This window comes from Tachyglossus aculeatus, chromosome X5, assembly GCF_015852505.1.
Source record: "Tachyglossus aculeatus isolate mTacAcu1 chromosome X5, mTacAcu1.pri, whole genome shotgun sequence".
Lineage (NCBI taxonomy): Eukaryota > Metazoa > Chordata > Mammalia > Monotremata > Tachyglossidae > Tachyglossus > Tachyglossus aculeatus.
The window spans coordinates 11,466,742-11,477,355 of NC_052097.1; the positions used below are offsets into that span (position 1 = coordinate 11,466,742).

General features: G+C 51.2%; 1 protein-coding gene across 1 annotated transcript in view; it reads left to right on the forward strand.

The window, feature by feature from the left end:
- The window catches only part of METAP1 (methionyl aminopeptidase 1), a 29,083-nt gene extending 20,024 nt beyond the window's left edge, over positions 1–9,059 (forward strand). Inside the window, exons 8-11 of the mRNA XM_038769325.1 lie at positions 1,841–1,972; positions 2,103–2,246; positions 4,901–4,966; positions 8,826–9,059. Coding sequence (XP_038625253.1) covers positions 1,841–1,972; positions 2,103–2,246; positions 4,901–4,966; positions 8,826–8,989 — 506 coding nt within the window. The 3' untranslated portion in view covers positions 8,990–9,059. The remainder of the gene's footprint in view (positions 1–1,840; positions 1,973–2,102; positions 2,247–4,900; positions 4,967–8,825) is intronic.
- The last annotated feature ends 1,555 nt before the right edge of the window (positions 9,060–10,614 follow it).

Below are 10,614 nucleotides of genomic sequence, written 5' to 3' on the forward strand. Positions count from 1 at the left end.
ACTTCTGAGGTCACACGGGAGACACATAGCAGAGCCGGGACAAGAACCCAGGTCTAATAATAATAATAATAATAACGATGGCATTTATTAAGCGCTTACTATGTGCAAAGCACTTTTCTAAGCGCTGGGGAGGTTGCAAGGTGATCTGGTTGTCCCACGGGGGGCTCACAGTTTTAATCTCCATTTTACAGAGAAGGTAACTGAGGCACAGAGAAGTGACTTAATAATAATAATGATAGCATTTATTAAGCACTTACTATGTGCCAGGCACTGTTCTAAGCACTGGGGGGGTTACAGGGTGATCAGGTTGTCCCACTGGGGGGCTCCCAGTCTTCACCCCCATTTTCTAGATGAGGGAACTGAGGCCCAGAGAAGCGAAGTGACTTGCCCCGAGTCACCCAGCTGACGAGTGGCGGAGCCGGGATTTGAACCCACGGCCTCGGACTCCAAAGCCCGGGCTCCTTCCGCTGAGCCCCGCTGCTCCCACTGTTGGGTGGGGACTGTCTCTATACGTTGCCAACTTGTACTTCCCAAGCGCTTAGTAGAGTGCTCTGCACACAGTAAGCGCTCAATAAATATGACTGATTGATTGATTGATCGATTGAAAGCCGATGGCCGTGTGGCCTGGCACCCTGCCCGCAGTCAGCACTGAATAGATTTATTCTGATGACTTGACGCCCGTCCACATGTTTTGTTTTATTCCCTTCTAGACTGTGAGCCCATTGTTGGGTAGGGACCGTCTCTATACGTTGCCAACTTGGACTTCCCAAGTGCTTAGTACAGTGCTCTGCACACAGTAAGCGCTCAATAAATGCGATTGATTGATTGATTGAAAGCCGACGGCCGTGTGGCCCGGCATCCTGCCTGCAGTAAGCGCTGAATAAATTTATTCTGATGACTTGACACCCGTCCCCATGATTTGTTTTATTGTCTGTCTCCCCCTTCTAGACTGTGAGCCCATTGTCGGGTAGGGACCGTCTCTATATGTCGCCAAGTGCTTACTCCAGTGCTCTGCACACAGTAAGCGCTCAATCAATACGATTGCTTGATTGATTGATTGATTGAAAGCCGACAGCCGTGTGGCCCGGCGCCCTGCCCTCAGTCAGCGCTGAATAGATTTATTCCGATGACTTGACACCCGTCCCCATGATTTGTTTTATTGTCTGTCTCCCCTGTCTAGACTGTGAGCCCATTGTTGGGTAGGGACCGTCTCTATATGTCGCCAAGCGCTTAGTCCAGTGCTCTGCACACAGTAAGCGCTCAATAAATACGATTGATTGATTGAAAGCCGACAGCCGTGTGGCCCGGCATCCTGCCCGCAGTAAGCGCTGAATAGATTTATTCTGATGACTTGATGCCCGTCCCCATGTTTTGTTTTATTGTCTGTCTCCCCCGTCTAGACTGTGAGCCCATTGTTGGGTAGGGACCGTCTCTATGTGTTGCCAAGCGCTTAGTCCAGTGCTCTGCACACAGTAAGCGCTCAATCAATACGACTGATTGATTGATTGATCGATTGAAAGCCGACGGCCGTGTGGCCCGGCGCCCTGCCCGCAGTCAGCACTGAATAGATTTATTCCGATGACACCCGTCCACATGTTTTGTTTTATTGTCCGTCTCCCCCCTCTAGACTGTGAGCCCGCTGTCGGGTAGGGACCGTCTCTATATGTCGCCTAGCGCTTAGTCCAGTGCTCTGCACACAGTAAGCGCTCAATCAATACGATTGAATGAATGAATGAATGAATACCGGGGAGGAGGAGGAGAAGGAGGAGGCTCGGGCGCTGTGGCGAGCCTCCTCCTCCTCCTCCTCCTCCTCCTCCCCCGGCCCGTGCGCCCCCGGCAGTGGACATCACCATCTTCCGCAACGGCTACCACGGGGACCTGAACGAGACGTTCTACGTCGGGGAGGTGGACGAAGGGGCCCGCAAGCTCGTGCAGACGACGTACGAGTGCCTCATGCAAGCCATCGACGCGGGTGAGCGCCCCCGGCACCCCCTGTCCTCCTCCTCCGGCGGGCGGCCCCGGGGGTGGGTCCGTGGGGCGGGACTGGACGCTGACCGGCCCGTCCTCCCTCCCTCCCTCCCTCCCTCCTCGGCGCGCGGCAGTGAAGCCCGGCGTGCGCTACCGGGAGCTGGGGAACATCATCCAGAAACACGCCCAGGCCAGCGGCTTCTCGGTGGTGCGCAGCTACTGCGGCCACGGCATCCACAAGCTCTTCCACACGGCTCCCAACGTCCCCCACTACGCCAGTGAGTACCCTCTAGACGCCCCCCGGGACCGGGTGCCAAGCCCTGCGCTGAGCGCCCGCGGGCAGCTTAGAGTCCGGCTCATTCATTCTCCCCCTCGTCCCCCTCTCCATCCCCCCCATCTTACCTCCTTCCCTTCCCCACAGCACTTGGATATGGGTTTGGACAGATTTATTACTCTATTTATTTATTTTACTTGTACCTTTCTATTCTATTTATTTTATTTTGTTAATATGTTAATATACCCCTTCTTTCCTCTCCCCCTCGTCCCCCTCTCCATCCCCCCATCTTACCTCCTTCCCTTCCCCACAGCACCTGTATATATGTATGTACATATTTATTACTCTATTTATTTTACTTGTACCTATCTATTCTATTTTGTTAATAAGCTAATATGCCCTTTCCTTCCTCTCCCCCTCGTCCCCCTCTCCATCCCCGCCATCTTACCTCCTTCCCTTCCCCACAGCACCTGGATATATGTATATATGTTTGTATGTATTTATTACTCTATTTATTTTACTTGTACATTTCTATTTATTTTATTTTGTTAATATGTTAATGTGCCCCTTCCTTCCTCTCCCCCTCATCCCCCTCTCCATCCCCCCCCATCTTACCTCCTTCCCTTCCCCACAGCACCTGGATATATGTATATATGTTTGTATGTATTTATTACTCTATTTATTTGTTTATTTTACTTGCACCTATCTATTCTACTTATTTTATTTTAATGTTAATATGCCAAGTCACTTCACTTCTCCTCAGTGCCTCAGTTCTCTCATCTGTAAAATGGGGATTAAGATTGTGAGCCCCCCGTGGGACAACCTGATCACCTCGTAACCTCCCCAATCAATCAATCAATCGTATTTATTGAGCGCTTACTGTGCGCAGAGCACTGTACTAAGTGCTTGGGAAGTACAAGTTGGCAACATATAGAGACAGTCCCTACCCAACAGTGGGCTTAGTACAGTGCTTTGCACATAGTAAGCGCTTAATAAATGCCATTATTATTATTATTATTATTACTGTGCGCATTCATTCATTCAATCGTATTTATTGAGCGCTCACTGTGTGCAGAGCTCTGTACTAAGCGCTTGGGAAGTCCAAGTTGGCAACATCTAGAGAGACGGTCCCTACCCAACAACGGGCTCGCAGTCTAGAAGGAAGAGACGGACCACAAAACAAAACATGTCAGAAACGAAAATCGTCAGGACAAATAATAATAATAATAATAACGATGATGTTGGTATTTGTTAAGCGCTTACTATGTGCCAAGCACTGTTCTAAGCGCTGGGGGAGATACAAGGTGATCAGGTTGTCCCACGTGGGACTCACAGTCTTCATCCCCATTTGACAGATGAGGGAACTGAGGCCCAGAGAAGTGAAGTGACTCGCCCAAAGTCGCACAGCTGACAAGTGGCAGAGCCGGGATTTGAACCCACGACCTCTGACTCCAAAGCCCGGGCTCTTTCCGCTGAAATAAAATTAAAGCGATATGCACGGAATTAACCAAATAAATAGAACAGTAAATGTGTACAATATAGATCGGTACAAATATATACAAGAGCTTTGGGGAGGGGAAGGAGGTAGGGCGGGGGGGATGGGGAGGGGGAGAGGGAAAAGGGGGCTCAGTCTGGGAAGGCCTCCTGGAGGAGGTGAGCTCTCAGTAAGGGTCTCAAAATAATAATAATAGTAATAATAATGATGATGATGGCATTTATTAAGTGCTTACTATGTGCAAAGCACCATTCTAAGCGCTGGGGAGGTTACAAGGTGATCAGGATGTCCCACATGGGGCTCACAGTCTTAATCCCCGTTTTAATAATAATAATGGCATTTATTAAGCGCTTACTATGTGCAAAGCACTGTTCTAAGCGCCGGGGAGGTTACAAGCTGATCAGGTTGCCCACCCGGGGGTCTCACAGTCTTCATCCCCATTTTACAGATGAGGGAACTGAGGCCCAGAGAAGCGAAGCGACTTGCCCAAAGTCACCCAGCTGACAGTTGGCGGGGTCGGGATTCGAACCCATGACCTCGGACTCCAAAGCCCGGGCTCTTTCGACTTCTCTAATTCTGATTCCCAGGCCCGGGCTCCGTCCACTAGGCCAGACTGCTTCCCTGTCCACACAGCCGGGAAGCGGCGGGGCCGGGATTATTCCTTCAGCCGTACTTATTGAGCGTTTACCGTGTGCAGAGCGGGATTAGAACCCAGGTCTTCTGGCTTGGGAGCCCGGGATCTTTCTGCTGGGCCACGCTGCTTCTCTGAAGCATTGTCCATATCTATTCTATTTATTTTATTTTGTTAGTATGTTTGGTTTTGTTCTCTGTCTCCCCCTTTTAGACTGTGAGCCCACTGTTGGGTAGGGACTGTCTCTGACTGTTGCCAACTTGGACTTCCCAAGCGCTTAGTACAGTGCTCTGCACATAGTTAGCGCTCAATAAATACGATTGATGATGATGATGATGATGAAGGGACGTTCCCTCTGTCTGGGGGAGGGAGCGGGAGGCGCGAATTGGACCCCCCGGGGAGAGCTGTAAAAGCGTGGAGGGAAGAGGAAGAGTCGTCGTCCATCCCATCCCCTTCCCGACAGGCCCCTCCGCCGCCGGCTCCGAGATCCCGGCGCTCGGGAATTCTGAGTTCTCTTTGTGTTTGCCTTCAGAGAACAAAGCAGTCGGCGTGATGAAACCCGGGCACGTATTTACGGTGGAACCCATGATCTGCGAGGGTGAGTCCGGGCCGGTCTGGAGGAGGCGTCCTCGCGGTGGGGCCGAGTTTTCCCGGCGTTCCCGGGTCATTCATTCAACCGTATGGAGCGCTTACTGTGCGCAGGGCACTGGACTGAGCGCTTGGGAAATCCAAGTCGGCAACATCTAGAGACAGTCCCTACCCAACAGCGGGCTCACAGTCTAGAAGGGGGAGACTTATTCATTCATTCATTCATTCATTCATTCAGTCGTATTTATTGAGCGCTTACTGCGTGCAGAGCACCGTACTAAGCGCTTGGGAATTCCAAGTTGGCGACATATAGAGACGGTCCCTACCCAACAGTAGGCTCACAGTCTAGAAGGGGGAGACTTATTCATTCATTCATTCATTCATTCATTCAATCGTATGTATTGAGCGCTTACCGCGTGCAGAGCACCGTACTAAGCGCTTGGGAAGTCCAAGTTGGCAACATCTAGAGACGGTCCCTGCCCGACAGCGGGCTCACGGTCTAGAAGGGGGAGACAGACAACAAAACAAATTAACAAAATAAAATAAATAGAATAAATACGTACAAACATATATACATATACACACCACATCCGCTGGGTGATCTTGGGCAAGTCACTCCGCTTCTGCCTGAGACTATTAAGTATCCTCTTCACATTCCCTGCAAGCTTGATTTTTTTCTTTTTTTTTTCCGGAAAATCGATATTTTCTCTTTATCATCCGGACGGGCCGGAAATCTCTGGTCCGAGCTCCCGAATTGGCACTGGGGACTCACCCCGTGAATGCCGGCTGTGGCTAGCGGGCGTCCTCAGCTGGCACTGTTGTAAGCGCTGGGGTCGACGGCCGCAGTCCCCGTCCCCCGCGGGGCTCGCAGTCTAACCGGTTTCATCCGGATTTCTGTGCCTAGTACATAGTACATCACTGTACTGAACTGGGCCCGTACTAAACCGAGGCCCAGAGGAATGAAATGCCGGGATTCCCGCCCAGACTAAGCGTCTAGACTGTGAGCCCGCTGTCGGGTAGGGACCGTCCCTCTATGTTGCCGACTTGGACTTCCCAAGCGCTTAGTACAGTGCTCTGCACCCAGTAAGCGCTCAATAAAGACAATTGAGTGAATGAATGAATGAATGAATAAGCTACAGATGAGGTAACGGAGGCCCAGGGAAGGGAAGCGACTCGCCCAAAGTCAACCAGCTGACTTTTAGACTGTGAGCCCACTGTTGGGTAGGGACTGTCTCTGTATGTTGCCAATTTGTACTTCCCAAGCGCTTAGTACAGTGCTCTGCACAGAGTAAGCGCTCAATAAATACGATTGATGATGATGATGATGATGGTTGGCGGAGCCGGGATTTGAACCCGTGACCTCTGACTCCAAAGCCCGGGCTCTTTCCACTGAGCCCCACTTTTTCTCAGTTGGGTAAAGAAATGAGGCATCAAAAATGCGGTGGTGGGCTCCCAAACCTCCCTGCTCAGCCATCGTGAAACTGGTTGAGGTTAGATGGAGATGAGGAAGGTCTCCGGGGGCCGAACTTCCAATCAATCAATCAATCAATCGTATTTATTGAGCGCTTACTGTGTGCAGAGCACCGAACTAAGCGCTTGGGAAGTCCAAGTTGGCAACGTAGAGAGCCGGTCCCTACCCAACAGCGGGCTCACAGTCTAGAAGGGGGAGACAGAGAACAAAACCAAACGTATTAACAAAATAAAATAAATTAGCCCCTTCCTTCCTCTCCCCCTCGTCCCCCTCTCCATCCCCCCCATCTTACCTCCTTCCCTAACCCACAGCACCTGTATATATGTATATATGTTTGTACATATTTATTACTCTATTTATTTATTTATTTATTTTATTTGTACATATCTATTCTATTATTTTGTTAGTATGTTTGGTTTTGTTCTCTGTCTCCCCCTTTTAGACTGTGAGCCCACTGTTGGGTAGGGACTGTCTCTATATGTTGCTAATTTGTACTTCCCAAGCGCTTAGTACAGTGCTCTGCACATAGCGCTCAATAAAGACGATTGATGATGATGATGATAAATAGAATAGATATGTACAAGTAAAATAAATAAATAGAGTAATAGGGCCCCGATAATCAATCAATCAGTCAATCGTATTTATTGAGCGCTTACTATGTGCAGAGCACTGTACTAAGCGCTTGGGAAGTACAGATTGGCAACACAAAGAGACAGTCCCTACCCAACAGTGGGCTCACAGTCTAAAAGGGGGAGACAGAGAACAGAACCAAACATACCAACAAAATAAAATAAATAGGATAGAAATGTACAAGTAAAATAAATAAATAAATAAATAAATAAATAGAGTAATAAATATAACAGTAATAATAGTGATAATCACCACCGTGGCACACTTAATATGTGCCGGGCACTGTGATGGAGGCAGCACGCATCAGCCGCGGGGGAGAATAGGGTTTTTACAGATGAGGAAACCGAGGCCCAGAGACATGAATCAATCAATCAATCAATCGTATTTATTGAGCGCTTACTATGTGCAGAGCACTGTACTAAGCGCTTGGGAAGTACAAATTGGCATCACATAGAGACAGTCCCTACCCAACAGTGGGCTCACAGTCTAAAACGGGGAGACAGAGAACAGAACCAAACATACCAACAAAATAAAATAAGTAGGATAGAAATGTACAAGTAAAATAAATAAATAAATAAATAAATAAATAGAGTAATAAATATAACTAATAATAGTGATAATCACCACCGTGGCACACTTAATATGTGCCGGGCACCGTGATGGAGGCAGCACGCATCAGCCGCGGGGGAGAATAGGGTTTTTACAGATGAGGAAACCGAGGCCCAGAGACATGAATCAATCAATCTATCAATCGTATTTATTGAGCGCTTACTATGTGCAGAGCACTGTACTAAGCGCTTGGGAAGTACAAATTGGCATCACATAGAGACAGTCCCTACCCAACAGTGGGCTCACAGTCTAAAAGGGGGAGACAGAGAACAGAACCAAACATACCAACAAAATAAAATAAGTAGGATAGAAATGTACAAGTAAAATAAATAAATAAATAAATAAATAAATAGAGTAATAAATATAACTAATAATAGTGATAATCACCACCGTGGCACACTTAATATGTGCCGGGCACCGTGATGGAGGCAGCACGCATCAGCCGCGGGGGAGAATAGGGTTTTTACAGATGAGGAAACCGAGGCCCAGAGACATGAATCAATCAATCTATCAATCGTATTTATTGAGCGCTTACTATGTGCAGAGCACTGTACTAAGCGCTTGGGAAGTACAAATTGGCATCACATAGAGACAGTCCCTACCCAACAGTGGGCTCACAGTCTAAAAGGGGGAGACAGAGAACAGAACCAAACATACCAACAAAATAAAATAAGTAGGATAGAAATGTACAAGTAAAATAAATAAATAAATAAATAAATAGAGTAATAAATATGAAATGACCTGCCAGCCGGGGGGCAGAGCCGGGATTCCCGCCCAGGCTCGGAATCCGGCTCCCTGCCGAGGCTCTTTTCCCGGGTCAATCAATCAATCGTATTTATTGAGCGCTTACTGTGTGCAGAGCACTGTACTAAGCGCTTGGGAAGTCCAAGTTGGCAACATATAGAGACGGTCCCGACCCAACAGCGGGATCGGGGGGGGGGGGACGGAGGCGAGAGCATCTTCCGCGCCCCCGGGATGCCAGAGGGGAGCGGGGAGGAGGGCGTTCACTCAGCCGTATTTATCGAGCGCCTGCTGCGTGCGAAGCGCTGTACCGAGCGCCTGGGCGAGTCCAGTAGAACCACAAACGGACCCCTTCCGGCCCCCGACGGGCTCACAGCGGGGAGGTGGGACCCGCTGACCTCCGGCCCTCGGCCCGCAGGCGGCTGGCAGGACGAGACGTGGCCGGACGGCTGGACGGCGGTGACGAGGGACGGCCGGCGGTCGGCTCAGTTCGAGCACACGCTGCTCGTCACGGACACTGGCTGCGAAATCCTGACCCGGCGGCTGGACAGCCAACGCCCGCACTTCATGAGCCAGTTTTAGCGGCCGCCGGACGGACGGACGGACGGGGGAGGAGGAGGGCACGCGCGAGGGAAGGGGCTTGGAGCGTCCGCTGGAGCCGTCCGGGCGGCCCTCCCTTCCCGGGACCGGTCCGCGGAAGCCGAAGAGTAAAGAGAGTCGCCGCCTTTTTCTCCTCAACGCTCCTCCTGTTGCATGTGGCCACCTCCCCTCCCTATCCCGCTCTCCCCGTCCCTTTTCCAAGCCTCCAATTGACGCCTCTCCCACCTCCACGAGAGCAGGCCGCGAGAGAGGGCCCTTGACTATTCCCGGGGGGCGGGGGGCGTGCGGACGGGAGCGCATCCGCGCACGTGTGAGAGCGAGACACCCCAGACGGAGACCCTCCCCCCGCTAGAGATTTTAAATGACGTATTGAAAAATTTCAGCCGCCTTCGCAGCTGCTTAAGGCAAACGGTATTTGCTTGCTTGGGTTCCCGTCCGGAGCGGGGGAAGGCACGGGAGAGGGCACACTTTGATTTACAATTAAAAAAGGAATTTTTGTTCACTTCGGTCTCACGCCCCCCCGCCCCGTCCCGCGCGCTCTGGAGACAGGCGATCGGGGAGAACGAATCCAAATGCCGCCCGGGCTCCCGCTAAGGCCAGGGGGTGGCCCGCTCCGGCATTCCCACCCGGAGAGAGTCAGTTGAAGCCGACGCTTCAGGGAAAGCGTCCCCCAACCCGTTTCCACCTTCCCCATCCCTCCGCACCCTCTCCGCCCTCCAGGAATCTCGTTCCCGGGGCAGCGGGTCGGAACCATAAGGACTGACGTCGCTCGTGGATCCCCCCCGGGGACCGTCATCGGATTTCCGGAACGCTTCCGAGACTAGAAGGCGGAGGGCGGCCCGGAAGAGGCTCTCGGGAAAGCCGTCTCCCGAGCCGACGCGGGTAATGAGCTGTGGGTTTAGAGATGCCGGGGAGGACCGATATTCCCGCCCTGGTGATAGACGCTGCGATACACCGGGAGGAAACTTTAAAAGACCCGGGGTTTAGGGGACCGCCGTCTTCTCCTGGATGGGATGATGTCGGAGTCTCCCCGGGATGCGGAATCCTGCTGCGGTGGTGACGTTTCGTAGGCCCCCTCGGGAGGTGTGTGTGTGTTTGTGCGTTTGTCTCCCGTGAAACAGCAGCCCCCGCAATCCGGTGGGGCCATTTCGGACCCTAAAATCACCGGCCCTGGAAGCGTGAGCTCTGTACTAAGCGTCCGATCGCTGGGGACGGTCTGAACCTCTAGAAACACCAGGTGGGCAAGAAAGCGGTTCCTTTTCCTACAGTGCCTCAGACGCGGATTGCCCCCCCGGGCTCCTGATGAGCTGGCGAAACGGTCTAGTCCCATCCTCTCCCCGTCGGCTCCACGGAGCGCGGTTTTTCCGTGTTGCCTTCCAAAACGGCTTTGGGAAGGCGATAAAGAACCCCTGGATCCCGACTGATTTTTCTGCACCGGCCCACCCCCCTTCTCCCCACCGTAAGGTCACTTCTTAAAATCATTGTTTATCTTATTTTTGAATTTGATGCTGGGTGTTTTTTGTGCGGTCTTTGGAGGGTTTTTTTTTTAACACGTTTTGAAAATAAAAAACCAGCAGCCGTTTGGATGGTGGCTGGGAAACGGCAAA